Here is a 22,882-nt window from a genome sequence, read left to right on the forward strand (position 1 = left end):
CAGGTAAAAAAGCATCCTCTGGATTTTAACTAACTCGTTGAACACAGAAGGGTATTGTTCAGCAACACGATCTTCAAAATCCAGCCCTTCTGGGCAGAGTGCTGCTTGTGAGGTGCCAAACAATTCAGACGCTCCTTTTTCAGCTTATGCTTGGGATGCTGTGGGAGCTGAGCCCTCGTAAAAGACACACACTAAGGCACTGATCCTACAAACCCATGCTCAACTTCACTGCTGCTGCCAGGCTCTGCTCCTACCCCCTTACTTGGGTGGCTGAGCACAGGAACGAGCTGCCCAGAGAGGTGTGGGGTCTCCTCTCCTGGATATTCAGAAGCTGTCAGGACACAACCCTGGGTAAAATGCTCCAGGAGACCCTGCTTGAGCAGGCAGGTGGGGCTGGACAATCCCAACCCCAACCATTCTGTGGTTCTGTGCTTCCTTCTGGGACAATCTGCAGCACTACACCGCTGACTGAAGGGTATCCCTGCTGACTGTCTGTAGGACGCAGAGCAAAGGCAAAAAGTCGTGAGCAACACGGCCCCATCTGGCTTTAATGCTCGGGTGAGAGCTGAACTCCCACCCGCACACCTTCTCGCAGAGATGACACAAGAGAGAACCTCCCTTGCACCTCCAGCGAGTACAAAAGCCCACGACCTTAATGAAATAAGTCTTTCACATGCTTAGCTGGAGATATTCGGGGTTTTACGGGGTCTGTGGAAATTAGGAGGGCATTTGGCTGCCGTGTGGTGCAAGAGAGGCTCTTGCTCCAGACATACCTCAACACCAGGACGCAGGCTGCCACCAAGGAGTAAGCCAGGAGGGTCCCGATGGACATGAGATCCACGAGATCCTTCAGGTCGAAGAGAAAAGCCATAACAGCTGCGGGGGGAGAGGAAGGCGAGAGGGAAGGACAAACATTAATACAGCAGAATATGCACATCCCAGCAGCGTTATCAGCAGCACAGCACACGTGTGGCTGTTGCTCGGGACTTGGCAAGGGGAAGACAGGGAGCTGGGGGCATTCTGAGGTGGGGGAAGGCAGGATTTGCTGGGCACCCGTGGCCTTGTCAGTCCCTGCCTCTCCTGGACTGCCACAGCACACATGGCAAGTGATCCCCACACCTGCAGCTTCAGCTGCATGCTTATAGCCCACAGTGGGACGACCAGAAGATGCTGCAGATTACGTTTTCTTATTTTCTCTGGCTCTTTACTCCCCAGTGTGGACTCAAGGCTCCCTGAAAGGAAAAATGTGAGGGAAGAAGCCGATTTGGATGGCAGAAGGTGAGGGAGAAAGCAGCACCACGCCTCCGCTTGCGAGGCACGGCGAGGACGGGGGTGGCTGCGAGAGGAGGATAAGCCACTCGGCTTTGCTGTCTGGGTTAATTCCTGTGCTCCTGGGAGGCGGGCGAGGGAAGGGGAGGACAGGACTGAGCCCAGCTGCGACGAACTGATTAACAAACGCCTGTGCCACGGGCTCCATCTGCTCGTCTCCGGCTGCTCTGGCATCTTCCCCCGAGCAGCAACCCACAGCCAGGGCAGGCGGCAGGGGCTGCAGCCAAGCCAGGGATGCTGGGGCACAGCTGGCTGCCACCTGCGGGGGGTTAATTACTTCTAAAGCCGGCCGAGCAGCCGGGGAGGGGATGAAGGCAGCTCTTGGCATGAGGCAGGGTGCCTGCAATGAGCTCGGAGCAAGAGGTGCAGGAGCACAGCGAGCTACTCACGTTCACCCTGCCCTTGTGCTTCCTTGGAAACCCAAGGCATCCTCTGGGCAGCCACGCTGTGCGCTATATCCTATTAGCAGCGAGCGTCAGGCAGGCTTATCTGCCCCCAGGATGAGCTTATGGCTCCGCTCCTCCCATTCGTGCAAGCTTTAGGATCTCACCTGCGATGGCTCCTGAGGTCACCGTTGCAATTATGGGCGTTTTCCTCTTCTCGTTGACTTTCGCCAGAAATTTAAAGAGCAGCCCGTCTTCTGCCATAGCATAAATTATTCGAGGCATTGGAAACATGGAGCCGAGGAGGCTACGAGCAGAGAAAGGGGAAATAAGCTACTTACAGCACCTCCTGCTGAGCCCAGGAGCACAAAACACATCAAGTTTATGGCAGTAGAAACACGGAACAGGTGGCTTTCATCCATTTCAGCTTCTCTTTCAAGAGCTCCCTCTGAACAGCCCTGTTGCTGATAGCTGGCAACAGAGGCACAGCTCCATGGTTTTGGATAACTTAGCCTCGGGGCACAGAAACAGCCTGACTTTTGGGTGTCAAAACACCTGTAACTCCTTTCAGCCTCTAAGAGTTGCTCACCTAATTGCATATGCCTGAGCTGAACTGACACAACAGGTCTCCAGGGAGAGTCAGGCAACCTGCAGATGCTCCATGAGATGCTCCCTGCTCCCTGACTTAATTCTGCTCCCCACTCAGCAGGCCAGGACGTCTTGCAGGAACTGTGGAGCTGTTTCCCTGACTCCCTGATCCCAGGTTTGTATTACAGAGACAAAAAGATTGGGTTTGCTGCCAAGATGGGTGTTTCTGAAGTGATCTTGGTCGTGTGCATCGCTGAAATTTATCACAGGTTGAAATCCTGAGCTTTTTCAAGGCGACAGCTCTGAATTTCAGCCCTGATCCCAGCTCCTCTGCCAACAAAGACCCAGGGGAAGGTGATGAAGGCAAAAAAGCTGGGCCACCACCCAGCCCTGACACACACCGTTTTGTAAATAAGCTAGAGACGTGTTTGCTTTGAAAGAAGCACCAAGGACAGGCCGTGCCTCACCTCGTGGAAAGTGCACACAGGGAGCCGACGGCTACGGCGTAATTGGCTCCATCCCAGCCCACGTATTTAAAGGCGTTGGGCAAAGGGCTGTTGGTATCCAGCTGGTAGTAAGGCATCATGAGCGTCAGGGCAGCTGACACGCCAAAATAAGCCACGAAGCAGATGAGCAGAGACGCCACGATGCCGATGGGAATGGCCTTCTGGGGGTTTTTTACCTCCTCACCTAGAAGAAAGAAATTGGAGCATCAGCCCAAAGACGAGCACGAATTTTCTCCCAGTCTAACACGTAATGGATGAAGATTTCAAAGGCTCTGTGTCGGTTCAGCTGCTGTGTGGAGCTGCACACTCCCAACGGCCTAAGGAGCCCGTCACATAGCTCAGACTGGCTACTTCCTCCCACTGCTGCTGCTCCTGTCATTCCTTCAAACATTTGTGGGTGACGTGTAAACTCAGACATAGAAACAATCAGGATTAAAAGCAGCGCCTTCCCCCAAAAAGGGTTATTTTTATCTCCAACTGCTCCTGCTATCCCACTGATAGCGCAGCCCCAAAACAGCTCAAACTCACAAGTGACGAGACAAAAATTGTCATGCAGCTGTGGGGCAAGTATTTAGGTCCGAATTTCCGTCAGCATCTCCACCAAAGCAACTGCACTGTGACCAGAGCACCCTAGGGGCCCAGTTCCAGGGAAGGCTTTTCATTTCACATGAAAATCACAGGGGTCTTTGAAAATCCCTTTCAAAAAAGGACTCCCTCTGGTTTTTATAGAATGTTTTGGACAACCAAGTTGGGGGAAATGTGTAAAAAAATTTAAAAAATCCTCCAAATGCAGACAGTGATTGATTAAGAAGCAGCTTCAAGGCTTCCTTGTTCTCCAGAGCTGCTCCTGTCTGAAAGCAAAAGCTTCTGAGGCTTGGCATTTCGGGAGGCAGAACCAATAAGCAGACCCTTGTACCTGTAAGTCAAAGACAGATGAATGTGTTCCTCCTCCAAGGAGAGGCCCCAGGGCTAGCTGAAGTAATGGAGCCAGCATTGCTTAAACTCCTTGGAACACGAGGCAGTACTTTGTTATCTGTCTCTGTGATGGTCTCCTCCCTCTGTGCCAGCTTTGAAGCAACTCATTCCTTGCCAAACGCGAAATTAAGGGTAAACCTTCCTTTCTCCAGGGGAATTAGATCCTTCTAAGCCAGGAGGAACGTGACAGCGCTGGTGGTTACTCTCTCAGAAGGAGATCTCTGAACCCTTGGAGATAAAAACTCCCCTTCATTTTGAGGCACTGCTTTAGGTGGAATATTCCTCCTTGGAGGCTCCCTCTTTCTCTGGCTCTCTGAATACTCCAAGCCAGTGGAGGATGACTGGAGCACCACTTCAGCTGAAGGCACTGAAGCATCCTGCTCCAGAATAACCTGATTAAAGCATTGTCTGGAGTTAGAGGCTCAAACTCCACTAGTCACACAAGAACCTGGGTTTTACTGCATGCCTGTTGGTAAAACTGGCTGTGTTTTCTGATCTGGTTATTAGCAGCAGTGAACAATCATGGAATTGAGGCAAAGAAGAAGGGAAAAAGCTCTTTTTATGGGTTATATGATCTAGCCACCTGCCACAGCAGCCAGAAGGCAACGTTCGTGCACCCAGGGACTTGGACGTACTCAGCAGTTTAAGGATTAGGAGCAGCTGAGTCAAAAATGTATTTTGGGCTGAAGTTCACAGGGAAAATGGATGCAGCGTCACGGATTACTCATCATCTGTGCTGTAAAACATTCCTGAAAGCCAAGCAGCCAGCAACCAGGGTCACATCTGGCAGGAAGCCCTGCTCCCTCTTACCTGTTGTAGCGATACAGTCAAATCCAACGAAAGCATAAAAGCACGTGGCTGCCCCTGAGAGGACTCCTTTCAATCCATAGGGCATGAAGCCTCCGACACCATACAGCATTTCTCCCTGGGTGTGGCTGAAAAACACGACACGGGGTTATAGAAGGCGTTCTGCCCAGGTGGCAGGAACCAAACTCACACCGAGGTCCACAGCTGGAGTTCAAAGGGACACGCTCTCCTTTTCACGTGCCAGCATGCAAATACTGAGGGAAATGCTCAGCCCTACCCACTGCTGGGCTCTGGGCTGGCCTGCAGCAGCCTGGGGAACGCAGGGAGTAAAAATGGTTCGTGGTTTATTCTCAGTACCTGTATTCATGTTGGGATAAAAATGTCTCGGCTGAGACAAGGAGAAGATAACATGAACATGAAATTTTCTCTCCTGATAAATTGTATGTGTGTAGATACATTTCAAGAAGCTTTTGAAAAAGCACAACACCTAATTCTGAAAACTGAAGACAGAGAAAAATGTAAATCATCCACTGTTCACCTAAGACGAACTCAGACAAGGCGTGAGGAGACATCAGAGCAATGCAGGGTGCCGTGACAGTCTAAAACCTACCCAGTGCTCCACCCTCAGCCTCAAAACTCCCTTCACCAAACCCTGTATGCAAATCCTGCGTGTGAGCTGAGGTGCCTGCACTTCTGACAAAGCAAATCCTTTGCTGAGCCTGATCCAAAGCTCGTTACAACAGGCACCTAATGACCCCAGCGTACTCCGGATCAAAGCCTGAGGTACACCTGCCTGTGTCGATATGCATATACAGAAGATCCTTCAGTTAGACTAATTTAGGCCACTCAAAATTGAGGAAGAAGCCTTGCAAAGATGAATTAATTCGATTAAGGCGAATCCCAGATCTGCACGTCTTATCAGGTAGAAGCATCTGAACTCTCTTGCAGGAGCTCCACCGAGAGCTGAAACCTCGCCTGTTATGTGCAGAAATAGCACAGCCTAAATGTGGGTTGCTCTGGAAATAATGCTAAAGCGAAGCAAACCCCAGACAGACTTGACAAAAATAGCAAGAGCTATGGGTGAAAGAGCTACAGCTCCACGTTGAAGCTGTTGCACTAATTGCTACTTGCATGGGAATAGCAGGAGGGAGGGAGGGGGAACCTTTCCTACAGAAGCAATTTGTTCGCAGGGAAGAAGATCACAGCAGGCTGAATTTTCCAGAGAAGCTCAATAAGTGGCTTGTATACAAGCCAAGCTAGACCCATGCAACATTTATAAATCTCTCCAGCGTGTGCCAGCCTGTGTTTCCTTGCAGGCCAGCGTGAAGGGTTCAGAGAGTGAGTCAGGACTGAGCTGATGGATGTGGAGACATTGGAAAGCCAGGGAGCAGTTGTTCTGTGTCACACAGTCTCAAGTGGAAAAAAAAAAACCAGCCTGGTATCACTGGCTACCCTTGCAAGCTCCTTATCTGTGGTCTTTTGTTGGAATTGAGGATTTTGGCCAAGCAGCAAAACGTCATTAAAAATGGATTTGTGATACGCCTGCTGCAGTGCATTAAAATAACCTGCAACTTGCCTCCCACTTCCTCAGGCATTTGGGACGAGCTCTCCCAAAGGTACAAGGGTTCTTCAAGGAAACTGCCCACAAGTTCAAAGAAACAACAGAGCTACACTTGATCGTGGCTTAAAACAGGCACCAGAGCCAACCTCGTGCTCAAGGTTATCTGAAAAGCTCTTTTCTCTCAATTTTGGACTCACTCCTGTGCAGAGCCCATGCTGGCACAGCCTGACTCCCACCACTTTCACCCCAACAGAGTCGCTCACTTTCAGCAAGCACCCACCAAAACCACCTGAGCCCCCAAAGAGCTCGGTGAAGGAGGAAGCCGTCCCGTTCACCAATCCTCTGACTCGCCCCACAAACCCTCCTCTAAACCTGCTGTTGCAAATGCATCCATTTTAGGTCTAAAAAAAAAAAAGGTGCAACCTACTTGTCCCCCAAAATGCTGTGGTTGGTGTTGTAAATGTCCTCTTCGGTCAGCTGCCAGTTTTTAAGTGATCCTTTCACAAAGCCGGAGACCATGACGAAGCCGAGGACGAGGATGTTGATGCAGGTGAACACTTTGTTCACCAGGGCCGATTCCTTCACACCAAAAATTAAAAGCCCTGCGAAAAGAGCAAACACACGGTCGGCTACTTCAGCACCAGCAGCGTGCGCAGGGGCTGGCGGAGGAGACCCAGAACAGCTCCCTTAGTGAAAATGTCAGCACTGTATCAACGCTGAGCTCTTCCCAGCTTAAAATTTTACACATTTTCAAGACTTTTCCAAATCCTGATCAAAGCCCTGGCACACTTTTAGGAAAAAAGGAGGAGGACCTGACTGCTTTTCACACATTTACTTCTCTGGGGTCTTGCATTCAGTGCTGCAAGTTGAAGCCCGTACATATTTCCATGTTTTGACACCTAATATAAAAAAATAGTACATGAGGTTGCTACCAAGTCCCGTATTTTTGCCTCTCACTTTTCTTGGCCCAAGGCACTGAAAATTGGCAGATTATCAAAGGGGGAATAAAAGTAGTGGAGTAAGAGAACGAAATCCTTGTGTAATAGGATTTGTGGGGGGAAGGATTAGACTTCCATACTGATTGAGGATAACAAGTCATCTTTTCTTGCCTTTCTTATATAAAATTTGATCAAAGGCTTTAAAGGTGGCTCAAAAACACCAATAACGCTCCCCTCTAATTACAAAGCTTGTAAACAGGAGATGCCCAGCGTTAACATCCCCCCCGCCAGGTTTTTACCTGTTAGGATGATGATTATCACCACGGCGAAGATGTCTGGGTACTTGGCCAGCACTCCGGGCGCATCCATGGTCATGTATTTCCTGCAGAACTCCTCGATGTGCTGCCCGATGATCTCGTCGAACGTCGCGCTCCAGGCTCTGGCCACGCTGGAGGTCCCTGGGAGAGGAAAAAGAGGACGAGGGTCACCTTCTGCAGCTGTCACATGCCCCAAATGCAGGGCACTTTGCACAGCTTTTGGCCACGGCAGCTCTCAAAGGCTGCCTCTGAAGGCAGCCTTGCATTGGGAGCTTGGGTGCTAGCAGAATTTCCTCTGCAGACCCAGCTCATTGCTTCACAGGGTGAAGGTCCTCATCGTGGTTTTTTTTTTCCCCTCTGGAGCACTCCACACCTCAGCCTGTACTCAAAGCACCTGCTTTGATATCAGCAAAGGCCATCAGCCATCTCAGACTCATGCTCTGACAAGATAAAATCCCTTAACAAAGTGTTTTGGCTTCCTCATCATCTTCAAAAACCCTCACAGGTGCTCCACACTCCATCACAAATGTTCTGCTTTCCTTCAAGACAATTCAAGGGAAAAGGCTGTTTCTTTACTGCTGGTTTCTTTCTTTTTTTCTTTTGGTCTTGGCTGCAACGTTTCGTGTTCCAGGACGGGAACAACCAGCTCCTGCACGCTTTGTCTTCAATGCCAGCTGCTCGGAAGCCAGTTCCCCATCGCTATCAGCTCATCCTGAACTCTCTGTAACCAGCGGGCTTGAGGAGTGGGGGGAATCTGACGTTCTTCCAACGGTGCAGGCACCTGGATAATATCTTTATTGTTGCTGAGGAGCTTGGCACAAAGGCATTAGGCCTGTACCCAGGAGAGCTGCACCCATGGCCACCACGATCCTGGGACCCCAAGATTTCATTTTTTCCCCACGTTACTTTCTGAGTGGGTGTCTGAAAGCCTCAGTGACAACATCAGCTCGGCTGAGTCCCTTATAAATTTAAGCTCCCACCACCTTGGCTGGCTCTGGTGGCACTGCTCAGGATTTTTTGCTACGCAAATGAAAAAAAAAATTGGCTTTCTGCCCCCTCTCAGCCCCCAGCTCTGAACTGCAGCCTGTGCCTGCCAAGAGAGCTTTCCCTCCCCCGCCCCTGATGCTGACGGGAGTTGTCCTTGCTCACAAGATGGGCAATTAGCACAAGGGAAAAAGTTGCATAAGATAAAGGAGAGAGACCTCGTACAGCTCGCATCCTCCTCAGGCTGATTTGTCTTAGCCACCCTTCCCAAATTGCGAGGAAGCCAGTTGCAAACATTTCTTTTTGCTACGGAGCTGAATTAAAAGTAACCAAGTTGTGTCAGAGCTCCTTCACGGACAACACCTACGTAGTTTGTAATGAGTTCTCTACCCTCTGCTAACACAACCAGCAGCCAGCTCAAAACCACAGGCCGAGGCAGCAGTTCAAAACCATTTTGAGAGGACAAAAAAATAGATCAGTCTCAGCTCAGACTGGGAGCGTAATGCTGGGTGTACAAACTTTTCACAGTGAAATTGCAGAATCAGGTTTTGGGACCGAGCTGAGGCTTTTCCAGGGCTATGTAAGCCAGTTTTGTGGTCCAGTATCATGGTAGGAAGGCCACCGTGTAGATAACACGACAATGAGCATGATAAAGACTGTGTGTCATTAACCTTCGGGATGAGGTGATAAATCACCACGAAATCCATGCCATTTGTCTACATGTAGCCTAAACAGAGTCCATTTTAGAAGTCTGGAGGAAACCATATTCTTACTTTGTTTAAAAACTATTTTTATCTCCTCACTGGAATGAACCTGATTCATAAAAGAACCCCAGGACTCTGATTTCCGAAGGAGACGAGGTTAATTAACTCTGGCTTTTCAACCCCTCAGTTGTTATTAAAAAGAAAATAAAAGAGAGAGGAAAAGGAGGAAGAGGTTCCAGGTCACTTCATCACTCTTGATCTGATCTCACACTTCCCAGCTCCATGGGAACTGATCTCCAAGGTAACAGTTGCACATCCCATAAAATGCAACTTTAAAAAAAAAAATAAAAAAAAATAACTTCCTTTAATCATTTAGCATAACGCTGGGTTTCATTTTCATTCGTTGAGTCTTCACTCTCAGCTGGCAAGTTGGTTGCAGCCTTAATTATGGGCACGATGAGGGATCCTTACTTGGCAAGGTGTGCTCTGTTTTAGTGCATCAGCGGGGCTGCACACCACGTGCTCAGAGCGTGCTGCACGGCCTCCCTTAATGTGAGCAAAGGGCTTAGGAGGGATTTGGTTTGGACCTTTCAGAGGCTGAGAAAGTGCAGCTCACCCTAGGTTAAATCTTGCCACCACTCATGAGAGAGAATTCTGATCTCCAGCTACTTTGAACAGGTCTCAAAGGGACCAGAAATTAATTCCTGATCAGGCAGGAGCACCAGAAATTCTGTCTCAGCAGCCAGGGCATGCCAAGCGGGTGATGTGGGAGTTCAGAGGAAGGAGCTGCTGCAATAATTTGGCTTCAGGACAAAGCCCAGGGTGTAACACTCACCTTGTAGGGTGACAGCAGCCACTGCTGCCCTGCTGAAGAACCCTCAAACCTTCAGTGGGTTTTAAAAAGGACTGAAGGGACCAAAAAGGTTTAAAGCTAAGGTCTCATCGCACGCCCCCTGTACTCACCGATGACGTAGGAGAGGATTAAATTCCACCCCGTGATGAAGGCCCACAGCTCGCCCACGGTCACGTAGCTGTACAGATAAGCTGACCCCGTCTTGGGAACCCGGGCACCGAACTCCCCGTAGCAGAGCCCGGCCAGCACAGAAGCCAAGGCGGCGATGAGGAAGGAGATGACGATGGCAGGCCCCGCGTTTTCCCTTGCCACGGCCCCGGCCAGGACGTAGACGCCTGCCCCCAAGGTGCTGCCGACGCCCAGGGCCACCAAGTCGAAGGTGTTGAGGCACCGCGAGAGCCGGCTGTCCTCTCGAGTGCAGTCCACGTTTTTCCGCCGAAGGAGCTGGTTCCCAAAATGGAGAATCTTCTGGCACTCCATCCTCGTGTCCGGGCCTGCGAGAAAAACAAAAAATTCATAGTTATTTATACTTTTAAAGTCTCGGGGGGTGAACTAAGAGCAAAACCCTGGAGCGTTGCATCCCCGAATAAGGCTCCACACGTGCTGCTGGCCCTAGAGGGAAACGTGAGCACGTGCAGCAGTAAAACAGAGCCACATATCCCTCTGGGAGCTCCAGCTCCTGCCAGCAGGCAGTAGCACGGGCTGGCAGCTGCCCCCAGGCTGGAAGAGATACAACTTGGGATAAAGGACACGCAGAGCCGAGCTTTATTTAATTCGGTTGCACTGAGGCAAGGCTCAAGCTGGTTTTTATTTGCATCGGCTGCGTGCAGCTCCCCGGGCCTCTCAGCCCACAGCCTGCCACCCTGCCTCCATCCCAGCGTCAGCACCCGCAGCCTGCTGGCAGTCGAGTGCATTCAGGCTACTACCAAACACCGCTTCAGTTCTGCCATCACATCGTCGACTCCAAAATGAAGAAACTCCTCGTTTTCCCCAATCCCTCTCCCTCGGCCTGCCGCCTGCCTCCCCTACCATCCCAATTTGCTTTCAGGCTTTGGTGCAAAGCCTCTGCTCCACAAACCTGCCGCCTAATAACGATCGTGGACCGTTTATTTGTTGCGTGGGCTTTTCATTTATTCATTAAAAAAAAAATAGCTGGCAAATTATCTCCAGCTCGTCTATAAATCCAAGAATCCCACTTAAAATATATGTTGAAATAACTTAATTCTGAAGCTTCCTGGGGCACACCTGCGGGTATTTTTTCCAGCTGCGTTGTGGTTATCAAGAGCAAAAGCAGAAGGGCTTCCGACGGATAACCTGGTTAGAGGAGGAACCGTTTCATTAGGATGGGCCTAGAAATGAAGCCTGGTGGCCATCCTGAGCCTCTCCTGCCCGTTCCTGTTGCTTTTCAAGCAGCGGGTGACAAAAGCGAGGTTTTGCTTCCAATTACACCCCCTGGGACTCAGCAAAGTGCCTTTCAGTAAGGACAAGCAGGGATTTTGCTCCTCGTCCCATAGCACAGCACCTCCCTGGATGCCGCAGAGGGGCCCGCATGCCCCTGCCCCGACCCTTCCCCCTGCTCTCATTTGTTATCTTTGCGATTGCATCAAAGGGGGACTGCGGCGGAGCTGATTTTCCCCTCCTTAGAAGTCGGGCCCGCCTGTGATCTGGCTTTTTGAAGGCTTCTTGCCTTTGAAGTACGGAAATGTGTGCTGGGCTGCCTGCTCTCGCTCCCACTCCTGCCCGCGCTGGAAAGGAGGAGCCTTCATTTCGGCGTGTGGGCAGCGCTCCCGCGGTACAACGCAGCCCGAATCGCCTCAAACAATGCGAATTACTCCAGAGACGCTGCCAAGTGGCACAGAACCACCTCCCCGTCGAGGAAACTTGACCTGAATGAACCGAAATGAGCTCTGTGTGTCCTCACACGCCCGATTCTCGCCCTGCTCAGGGCACCGAGGTGTCAGAGAAATCCTCTGGGACCCTGGGCATGAGGTCCTGGAGGGAAAGGAAGAGCCCCTTGGAGGGGCTCTGGGCATCACTCACCTGCTGCTAGGACAGCTCCTGGGACAAGCTCTTGTAGGACCAACCCTCCTCCTGCCTGGAGCCACCCCAAATCCTGGGCACCTGGGGGCTTCAGCAGGAGCCGAGGGAAGGCTGAGCCACCTCGATAACCTAGCAGGGAGGCTCCCGGGGCAGGGTTCACATCCTCAAGTGAGATCCCACCAGAGCCAGCAGCGGAGCTCCCACCGACATCAATAGGGCCCAATTCCCCCGTTCCTCCAGGTCCTTGTCCTTTATTTACAGCTCACCCCGTGTTTGTTCTGCGTCCAAATTCTCCTGCCTGGGCCGCATTGTGTTGTGAAGTCACATAAGATAGTCTTTCTCTTCTGATCTAATTGTTCATTAACCTGTTATATCAGGCTTGTGGATTTCCTTCCCCGTCGACAACATTTCCAAAAGGGCCGACGTTCTTCAAAAACAAGGCGGTAAGAAAACAAGCAGCCTCGCGTCTGGCTACAAGCAGCAAACCATAACAAACATCTGGCCGGCCGAACATGAAACGCCACGGGTAAAAATAAGCTGACAGGGCAGCCCTTTTACATAAGCAGCGCTACCGCTTCCGAAACAACCACGGCTTGTTTCAGCTTCTGGAAAGCCCTCCTTATCTGCCTCAAGGCCCTGCTGCTCCTGAGAATTTGCTTCTCACAAGCCAGCTCCAACACGCAGAAGAGCGTGAAATTAATGAAGTGTGAATGCCCCTCCTTCACGGCAAAGTGGCATCCCACGGCGGGTTTTGTTTTTCCTCGGCATCCTTTTGGTCTTCGGCGAATGTCTCCTCATGCAGCTACAGCATCACCGCTACCGAGCTGCAGAACAAACAGCAGGTGTTTATGACACGTTGGCATGTCTGGAAAACAACGTGGAATGGGTTTGGCCCTCTGTTTTTATATTAAACACACACCATCTTTCTCAACATCCACGTGGTGATGGCTTTTTGATGGTAACAAACCCCTTCGGGTGCCCTTTCCAAAGGGCTGGCTTTGGTTCGTCCATCCCAAGGTAGCACCATCCACAGAGAAGCCCCACTCAGAAAAAGAAGAGATGGAAAACCTGTGTTCCTCCTCTTTCTAGTAGCACGACAGATATTTTCAGGTGTCAGATTGAACTGCAGACTCCTAGAGGCAAAGAGGTTTTAGGGGACCTCACCAGAACCACCGACTGCCTCCTGAAACCTCGTTCGGAAACACCCAGAGGAAAGCAAACAAGAACTGAGGCAGCCACCTCAGGTGCAAAGCAAAACCTTATTTCCCTGCACTAAAGGATCAAGAGTGTCAGATAACGCATTTGGAAGGACCTCTCCTGGAAAACCTGCAGGTGCTTTGTGAAGTTACCTTGCAATGAGTGAGAGAGCAGAGAGAAGACAGCTACAGCAGACACCGAGCTCTCCACACAGACTCCTGCCACGAGAGAAGAGGCTTCACAGCTGATGAAAACCAAGGCAGGACCGTGCAGCAGCGTTACGTGGAGCTGGAAGACATCCCAGCACGGCAGCAGCAATGGCTGGGAGCCCGAGCGAGAAGCCAGTGAAAGGAACTGCAAATCTTTGCATCGGTTTCACCATGCAGAAAAGGATGCCACCCTCTTTTTTTTTATGATAACCAGGCAAGATTTGTCCGTGTGCTGTCGAATTGCTGTCTTGATTCCCATAATTCTGTATTTTTTACGTGTATAAGTATGTATTTATGTCCATAAACCCTGCAGAAATGCAGATTACATCGGCACGTGTGGATGTGGCCACCGAGCGTTGTATTCTTTGCCAATCCTGTCACGAAAAGCGGGATCACCCAGCAGCAAGGCATTTACGGCTCAGAGCGAAGCCATGCAGTTAAATATAAACCACTGGCTACACACAGCTCGGCCGCACACGCAGCAGGGGGTGTGCAGTGTGTACAAACACGCTCCTACCTACCTGCCCAGAGACACGCTGCCCACAAAACGGGGCCCGTGTTACCTCCCTCTTTTCAACACGGCCGTTTGCGTGGCACGAGGAATGTGCTGCCCGGGAAGCAGCCCTCTGCCCCTCGTGGCTTCTGTTCTTCCAGCTCCTGAACGTCACGGGTAGCTCAGAGATTTCTCCCAGTGCTCTGCAGGCATCTCACAGCCCCGAAGGATTCACCCCACTGCAAAAGGAGCAGCGAGGTGCCCTCTGTGATCCCTACACCACCCATTTACTCACCATCAGCTCCTGGAGGGGAATAGCCAGTGCCACTGGAAGAGCAGAGCGTGCTGCTGCTCCACTTCTGCCTCGGGGTGCTGCTGCTCGCCAGCCTGTCTTGTGAACCAGCACAGCTTGAAACAAGTTCCTTTCCCATCCCATAAGGGCTTCCAGGATGGCAATCATCCTCTTCCCAAGTCCAGACAAAACCTCCTAACTGCAAGCTGTTTGCGAGCCAGGGATTTCCCCCAAACCTCAGAGCAGACAGACTTCAATGTTCTGCTTCAATGCCTGCCTAAAACTTGATCCGGGTTATTTGTGGTTATGCTTTAGAACATATTTTAAAACAACGAGTGATTTTTGACCAAAATAAAAGGAGGGAGGGTGTGACAAAGGGCATCACACCTCTCCCACTACGGGGATCCCTATTTTCTGATGAAAAGCATTTAAATTGAAATTATCTCCCACCAGCTCGACCCGTCTTCCCAAATAGTTCCTCAGCAGGGCTTCAAATTATGTTTTGTGAGAAAAGGGCTTGATTTAACTCCCCCAATTTGTCACAAAACCTGAGGGGATCTCCACTGATAATTAGACGTGCCCAAGCAGAGCCCGAGACGGATTGCCAGGGATCGAGTCCGAATGCCAAACGGCCTGGAGTCTGCCAGGGGTTCAGCCTTGACAGCAAGCAGGGAAAAAAGAGAAAAAAAGGAATTATGCTCTGGGAAACAATACTAAATAAGCAAGTTTCTGTCTGTCTTACATCCAGATAAAAGGGAGACAGGGCTCTGCTCAGCCGAAACGTCCGGCCGTGCCATGCAGCGAGCTGCAGGAGCGGCCTTTAGACAATGATCCTTGGGAGACGGTGGGAAGTGTCCGTGAGGAGATAAGGAAGCGAGCTAGACCGAGACAGAAGTTGGTTTGTTATTCAAACAGCGGTGGGGAAACGATCAAATCAGAAATCCAGAGCCCTGACGCTTCTGCAGAAGAACGAATGGCGTCCTGTAGCGAGGTGGGGGGATGGATGGAGGGAGCCTTCCCCAAACGCTGCCATTTAATCGATAAGAAGGGCACAGCAGGCAGGGATTTTCAGGCACACCAATTTTGGGACGTCCCTGAGAGGTGAGGATGGCAGCCGGCACTTTGCTACCCTCAGGTAAGCGTGCCTGCAAACCTCAAATTCTGCTGCAGAGCCTACATCGCCCCTCAGGGCTTGGGCAATTGAAATAAAGTAATTAGACTAATTAATTGATTAATCCGGGAGTTTTCCCAGGTAAAGCACGAGGCGGGCACCTGGCCACACTTCTCATCTGCCATCAGACCCCCCCAGCCTGGCTCTCGCAGCCCGGTGAAAGCCGCTACCTGTGCTTGCAACGCGCTACTCCAGTCGCATCATCATCTCCCTGCCCAGGCAGCTCCTTCCCGCAGGATTCCCGGCCCCCCGGAGCAGCCTGGTGGTTAGGAACAGCAGCAGGGCACGGTTTGGTGCTTTCTGCCAACACCACGAGCAGTTGCCATGGCAGCTTCGCCCACGTGCTTGCCCGCTCGCTGTTAAAGCTTCACGTTGCACCGGTCGCTCGCTTTCCTTCCAGTATCCGCCCCGATCCTGCCCAGCTCCGCGCCCCTCCAGTCCCTTAGCCCAGTAAAATCCAGCATTCAGTGGGACAGGAGCACCTGAGTAATAAAAAAAAAAAGGCAGACGAGCTGGGATTACTGCTCTGACCGAGGGGAAAATAACCACTCTCGGAAGTGATTTGCAAATAATCCCCTCAGCTTTAGCTGCGAAGACTTCACAGCTCCTGGACGCTGATGGGCTTCCACCAAAACGCCTCCAAAAAATGCAGGCACGGTATCCAAACCCCAAATAGGCACCGAGCAGCCCAAATGAGTGTCTGCCTGCTCTGATCGCACGGCCATCAGGTGCTCCCGCTGTCGCACGGGTATGGGAGGCCAGGCTTGATCTATTCCACCTAAATAAATCTGATTATCGGAGCGGGGCAGGTGGAAGGTCTGTTTGCTGGCGGTAAACACTCTTCGCTCGGCTAAAACTCACTGCTCAGCTCTCCCCTGCTCCTCGACGGCCGTGCTGCAGGAGGAAAAAAAGGCAAAGCGAAGGCTTTTCTCTGCAGGCTGACCAGATTTGCCATCGTCGAGTTCTCATTCCCCTCCAGCAGCCTGGCAGCCGACCAGAAAAATTACTGGTGGCATCCAGCCTGCTATCACATGTTACAAACCTGATTAGAGTTTCCCAGGTCTGATAGCAAAAGAAATCTCTCCTGATTGCATTTTTGGGGTTGGAGGTGCACAGAGAGGCCGAACCGCTGAACTTCAGAACCGAGGATCTCCTCGCCGGAGCGGTGATTCCTCCAGCAATTGCAGTCCTCACAAATAAAGGGCCTTCTGAAGCTGCTGAGCTCTCCTGTTTTCACTCTGCTGCTTGTGTTGGAGCTTTCCTGAAGCGAAAAGGCCGCAGCAGCCAAACTCCCAGCCCAATCCTTGCTGTTCCAGATCAATCTCACACGAGTTCTCATTTTCCACACCCCAGCGGGAGCCCAAACACCGATTGCTCTTCCCCTGAGTGGCACCTCCACCCTCACCCCTCGTTCAGCTGCCGAGCTCTGGGTGTTCCCCTCCCTCACGCTAAGGCTGCCAGCACCCTTTTGGCTCCTTTCTTCCTCTTTTCCAGTGGATTAAAGAGCCCGAAAGGCCCCTCCTGCTGCACCTGCGGTCAGCACCAGCAGATGCCCGATGCTGTGGCATGGCTGCGCTTCCAAACCGTGCCAGCTGAATTCCCCATCCTTGTTTTAATCGCTCCCGCTGCTGTTCCAAGCTAAAAGGGACACCAAGCAAAAGCCTTTCTCAACCCGCGCTGCCGGTCACCCTGCTCCGTGAACTTTTGGAAGGGGGAAAGCAAACAGCACAGCCCTCGGCAGCATCCTCTGCTCGGGAATTATCTCAGGCGGGTCAGCAAGCGGTGAGGAACCCGGCGCGGAGTTTAATCAGCAACCTGGAGATGAAAGGCTGCACTCTGGTTACCCAGGCCAACAAACTAATCCCCCCCGTAGTATTTTTGCTGGAGATAAATCACCTTATTTACTCTGCCAGCTGAAACAGCGTGGGTGAAAGAGTGGCTTCGGCAAAGCCACCTCCTTCTATGAACACAACAGGTTTTTTTTATTTTAAGGCTCTCCCCCTTTTCTTCAGCGTAGGGACACAGCTCGTGTGTCAGCTCACGGCGAGCTCTTGCCACATCCATATCCTAAAGAGCCTCCCACGGAGGCATTCCTGAACGAAACCACTACAGCATTAGCAGCGTTTTGCTTTTGTTGTGCTTCATAGCTCGTGCTTTTTTCCCCCCCTTCTTTTTTTGGCAGAAGTTCTCTCCTTCTGCTGCCCCGCAATCCACACCTACATCACTTCCCGCTGCACAGGCAGGACGGGGAAGCAGATCCTTGGGAAACAAAAAGCCCCGATCTCAGCGTGTTTCACCCATAAAGTTTAAAAAAAAAAGGCAGTTTTACACGGCCCTGCTTTTAGAGCAAAAGGAAGTGGCACTGAACCACATCCCACAGCCACCCCACAGCCCCAGCACACTCACCTGTGGTTTACCTGCCCCGGGGGGTGCAGACACACGAGGCAGCACCGTGCAGGTCTTCCTACAGCTGGCCCCAAGAGCTGCGAGCACAGAGGGGAATATCCCCAAAGGGGGGGGTGTATCCCAGTCCTTCTCACCACAGCCAAACGCCCGGCAGCCAGGAATAACACGGGGTCACGGCACACACCGCTGTTTCTGCCGAGAGCACCTCCTCGTTGGACAGAGCGGCTTCCAGGAATAAATAAACCAGCTGGGATTAAGCAAGCTGCATGAATCCGCACCAGGGACAAACCCAGTTAAAGAAAAAGCTCATTGTTCCGTTTTTATTTTTTTTTTAAGGATGTCGGAGTGGCTCTAATAAACTTTTTTAGGAGGGGACGACTACCAAACAGCCACTGGATTCAAGAAGAACACACCTTGCTCAATAAATCCGGATGGTAACTCATTGCAAGCCCTCAAAAATAGCACCCTAATTAAAATCCTCATCCCTGTAATTTATAAATTAAGCAGGCTGAAAGATCTGCAAGGAAAGATACAGACAAATGACACGGGTCTGGAAAATGACGAGGCACAGGAGTGAGGTGCAAAACCTGCCCAGCTCAGGACAGACAACTCTGGGGAAAGAGAACCCAAAAGTTGTTCCTCAGCCCAGAAAAAGGCAGGAGAAGGAGCTGTAAGGAAACAGGAAGCTAAATACTACCCTTACGGTCATAAATGGGGCATTTGAGTAAGCCTAGGAATCGCCTGGATTTCTCAGAGGAGTTGTGGCATGGTACAGCACGCACTGAGGAGTGGGTTAGGTCATCAGGAAAATGTAAGGAGGAATGCTGCTTAGCCAAGGAACCGGTAGTGTATTTTTTCACCTTATTTACCCCAATTTCTGAGCACATTTCATTTGCACCTCTGTGAAAACGACGTCTTCCGATCTGGTTTTCACTCGAGGAGAAAACTGGAAACTCTGAAACGCACCCTGAGCCAAAAACCTCGTTGCATTTCATCCTGGAAACTCCGAAACAAGGCACTTCTGTGCAAGATACGGCTCACAGGACCGCTGGGCAGCCACCTCGGTGGGCTCAGGGCAAGCCAGCAACGCTGGGACGAGGGTCCCGGGGTTTATACAAGCCATGCTGGCAGCAGGGAGGTGGGAGCCCCAGTCCCTAATCGCTGACACTCCCCAAGTGCCCAGGAACCAGAGGGAGGTGTCAGTGAACCCCACGTCCTGTTTGACCAAGAGATTCAGCTCGGCCCTTTTATTTTTTTTTTTCCTTTGTGGGTTTAAGCAGGCAGCGATACGGGAGCAAAGGCAGCAAGAAGGGAGTGCTCGAATACCAGAACAAACTCACCCCCAGTGCAAACAGCCACGGCTCTCCCCGAAGCCACGGGGGAATCCGAGAACCTCGCAGGTTGACCGAGATCAAGGTTTAGGTGTTTGCAGTGCAGACCTTTACGTCGGCATCGCTGATATGGGCCAGGAGAAGGGAATTAAAGGTGAAAGCTAGACTGGCACAGAGCAGTCCTCACACGTCCCATAACCTAAAGCAGAGACACAGAGCCCAGGTGCAACATTACCTGCCATTTGTTAGTGGAATGGCACAGAAAAAAAGATAAAACTAGGAGTGGCAAAGATTTCAAGAGAAACACAGCTCCGAGCTGGTTCCTCTGAAAACTGGTCAGGTTGCAGGAAGAGCAATGCTCTTCTACGCTCCTTCTGCCTAGCGGATCCAGCTCCCTTCTCTCTCCTTCACGTGGACTCATGAGCATGTTGCAAATGTGCAATAACACATTTTGACCCACATTCACAGCTGAACTGCTTGAATTAGAAGCCTCGCTGGCCTCAGTTTCCGTTCCAGCCCCCCCCAAAACTCGGGGGGCCTCCTGAAGGCGTCTTCGCGCTGCTCAGCACAAGCCTGCAAGGAGCGAGCCTCAAAACACCCCACAGTGAAACAGCACGAATCAACAACACAGCCCAGGGAACAGGGGCATTTTGGGGCCAGTTTCACTAAGGCACACTGGTGGAGGGGCACAGGACAAGAGCCATCCCCTCCGGTACCATACAGAACACAATCTGCAGTTACGCAGCCTTGGCAATTCCACAATTCCTCTCTTTTTTTTTTTTTGCATCAGGTACAAACCTTGCCTAAAAGACGTTTAGGCTGACTGCCGAAGGCAAGGCAAGCCCACAGAGTATCTCACCAGCCAGGAAGGTTTCTCCCAGTCAGAGGTAGAGCCAGTGCAGCTGGGAAGCTGGGTGTGGGTGCGTGCCTCGCCGTGTGCCAGGCGTTTCGTAAAACAAACAGCCGGTCAGCGCTGAAATCCAAAGCGAAACAAGCTTCCCTGTCACGAGGTTCAAACGCGCTGCTGTCAGAGCAGGCTCTGCAAACCCTTTTTGCTTCACTACTGTTTTCACATGCTGCGTCTTGCCCTCGGGAACTCAGCAACTGGACTACCCACGCCTCTCCCTCCATGGCAGAGGCAGCCAAGTGTCACGGAGTAAAGGATTTCTAAAGGCAGAGCTGTCCCACAGCACCTACAGGTGCGAACACATCTTCCCCACACGCCCTGGGCTTGGAGCAGGGGTGCTGAGAGGTTCGTGTGATGGCAGACTTCGCCACGGGGTTGTTCCTCGGGGCTGCTGCTGATGTTTGTACATGGCCGCGAGTGCCACACGTGGCAGGCAAAGCCGCTTAGCTAACAGACAGCTCACTCATAAACCCACCTTCTCTCATACCCTGTCAACTCCTCAGAACTGCAGTGGCCTTCTTGTCCTCAGCACCGATGGTAATTACACCCTGCTCCAAAACGAAGAGTCCTAAAGAGTCCTACCCCTTCTTTCCAGCCTGTGTTGCATACAAAAACCCTCTTGAGTTGGTTTTTCCCCCCCTCCCTGCCCTGTCTGCCACAAACGTTAGGACATGAATATGCAAAAGACGAAGAAACCCATCTGTTAGCCCAACCGGCTGACAAACAAAACGGGCACAAGCCCCTTCCCTAAGAGCAGCAGTGACCGGGGCAGGCTGAAGGACAGCAGACAGCAGGAACTCGTGGGCTGCAGCCTCAATTTGAGCACCAGGAGCACAAAACAGGCTTCTGAGTGAATTCCCAGCCTCTTTTGTAATTTTTAAGGAAAGGAAAGCGCCGCACGCTGGGGCCGCAGCGGTCCCAGGTGAGGGATGGCCATGGTGGTCCGAGGCTCGCTCCTGCTCAGCACTGAGGCCTGCACCTCCTGGAGAAGCATGTCCTCTGCCACCCCGCTCGTTTTGTGGGGTGAAGAGACATGGGTTGAGCGGGGCCGGGTGGGTTTCACCCCTTGAAGGCGGGCAGGGTGGCGGCGATGCCCACCTGGGTGGGTGCCAGGTGCCACCAAGGGCGGCCGGGCACCGTCCCCCTGCCACCACAGGACAGCCAGGGCTGGGGGTCCTGGTGTTTTTGGGGGGCACGGAGAAGGGATGGGACACCCCGAAAGCTGAACAAGGGCTGAAGGGGACTGAGGAGGGGGCTGAAGGGGGCTGAGGAGGGGGCGAAGGGGGCTGAGGAGGGGGCGAAGGGGGCTGAGGAGGGGACGCAGCCCCCGATTGCATCATGCAAAATGGATGCCCCGCGCGTGGCGCGGCCCCGTCCCCATCCCCGTCCTTCTTTCTCCTCGTCCCTCTCCCCGTCCCCGTCCCCTTTCCAGCTCTCTCCACTCACCCTCGGCCCCCTGGCCGGCGGCGGGCTCAGTTGTGAGGCGAGGCGGAGCGGCGGGCGGCAGCCGCGGCGGGCATCGTGGCCATGGCAGCACCGCGCTCCCCGCCGGCAAAAGGGGCCGCGCCGAGCTCCGCCTATGAATGCGGGAGGGGGGAGAGGGCGAGGCCGCCGGGACGGGGCCTTTTCGGGCTGCCCGGACCTCCCCCGGGGTTGGGGAAGGCGATGGGGTGGGTTTTAGGGACGGCCGGTGCCGGAGCCGCCGCCCCCGGTGAGCCCCGGGCTCCGCCGCCCCCTGCCCACCATCTCGCTGCTTTCCCGCCCGCCGCCATGGCGGGCCCGGCCGGGGAGCTGAGGGGGGGAAGGAGCAAAAGGGGACTTTGAGCCATGGGGAGAAGGGTGATCGGGCAGATAGCGAGGCAGGGAAAAGGGAAAGAGAGGGAGGTGAAGGCCTCGTTGGGCCGGCTGAGGAAACATAGCCGGAACGGCGCGGGGAAGGAGGGCTTGGGTGAGGGCATCTCCTCAGGCTGGGGAGAGGTTGCCCCCAGAAGCGGGTTATGAGAAGAGTTTGGGTCCGTAGTGCACAGGAACGAAAGCTTGTGTTGGAAACCTGCTTACTCTTTTTCCTCTTGAGCCCATTGGAAGTGAGAACTGAGGGGCTGTGCTGCAGTGAACTGCCCAGCCGTGGTGTTTGCCCCGCTCAGATCACCAACAGCACACCACAGAGACAAAATCATAGGATCATTAGTGTTGGACAAGCCCTCGAAGATCACCTGGTCCAACCATCCCCCTACCACCAATGTCACCCACCAAACCATATCCCCAGGCACCACATCCAGCCTCTCCTTGAACACCCCCAGGGACGGTGACTCCACCACCTTCCTGGGCAACCCGTCCCAGTGCCTGACTGCTCTTTCTGAGCAGAAATGTCTCCTCATTGCCAACCTGAACCTCCCCTGGCACAGCTTGAGGCCATTCCCTCTAGTCCTATCACTAATTATCTGTGAGAAGAGGCCGACCCCAGCTCCCCACACCTTCCTTTCAGGTAGTAGAGAGCAATGAGGCCTCCCCTGAGCCTCCTCTTCTCCAAAGGAAACAACCCCAGTGCCCTCAGCCGCTCCTCACAGGACTCATGAGCCAGATCCTTAGATATAGATGGATGCAGGCAGAGCCCATGGTATGAAATATCATGCCCCAAACCAAGGGAATAGGCTGTTGGTGAAATCCCCACAGCTGCCCCTACAAATAGGACAAACAAGCAGTCCATGGGAGCTGTAGGTATCAGGAGAGGACAGCATGCGGTCTTTGCTGGGCTTGGCTCAGTGTTCATAAAATCTGTGGTGTGACCCCTATGGGAAATGTTTCCAGTGGGCTGCAAGACGGGACAACATCTCAACACAAATCTTGAAGAAACTCTCCAAAATAAAGTGGAAATCTAGAAAGGTGTAGCG

The 22,882-nt window shown here is 52.4% G+C and overlaps 1 protein-coding gene across 4 annotated transcripts in view; it reads right to left on the bottom strand.

Moving 5' to 3' along the window:
- SLC7A1 (solute carrier family 7 member 1) overlaps window positions 1-21,537 on the bottom strand; it is a 29,333-nt gene extending 7,796 nt beyond the window's left edge. The window contains exons 1-8 of one of the 4 annotated variants that reach the window (XM_084534425.1): window positions 21,438-21,537; window positions 10,056-10,439; window positions 7,387-7,545; window positions 6,577-6,751; window positions 4,592-4,716; window positions 2,768-2,990; window positions 1,880-2,019; window positions 774-876 (exon numbers count right to left, since the gene is read on the bottom strand). In XM_084534425.1, the coding sequence (XP_084390551.1) occupies window positions 774-876; window positions 1,880-2,019; window positions 2,768-2,990; window positions 4,592-4,716; window positions 6,577-6,751; window positions 7,387-7,545; window positions 10,056-10,425 (1,295 nt within the window). In that variant the 5' untranslated portion in view covers window positions 10,426-10,439; window positions 21,438-21,537. Of the gene's footprint in view, window positions 1-773; window positions 877-1,879; window positions 2,020-2,767; window positions 2,991-4,591; window positions 4,717-6,576; window positions 6,752-7,386; window positions 7,546-10,055; window positions 10,440-11,985; window positions 12,003-19,093; window positions 19,284-19,882; window positions 20,029-21,437 lie in introns of those variants that run through there. The other 3 variants (XM_084534427.1, XM_084534426.1, XM_084534428.1) reach the window with 3 other exon arrangements.
- Between the last annotated feature and the right edge of the window lie 1,345 nt (window positions 21,538-22,882).

The sequence above is a fragment of the Aythya ferina genome (assembly GCF_964211825.1).
Source record: "Aythya ferina genome assembly, chromosome: 1".
Classification (NCBI taxonomy): Eukaryota; Metazoa; Chordata; class Aves; order Anseriformes; family Anatidae; genus Aythya; species Aythya ferina.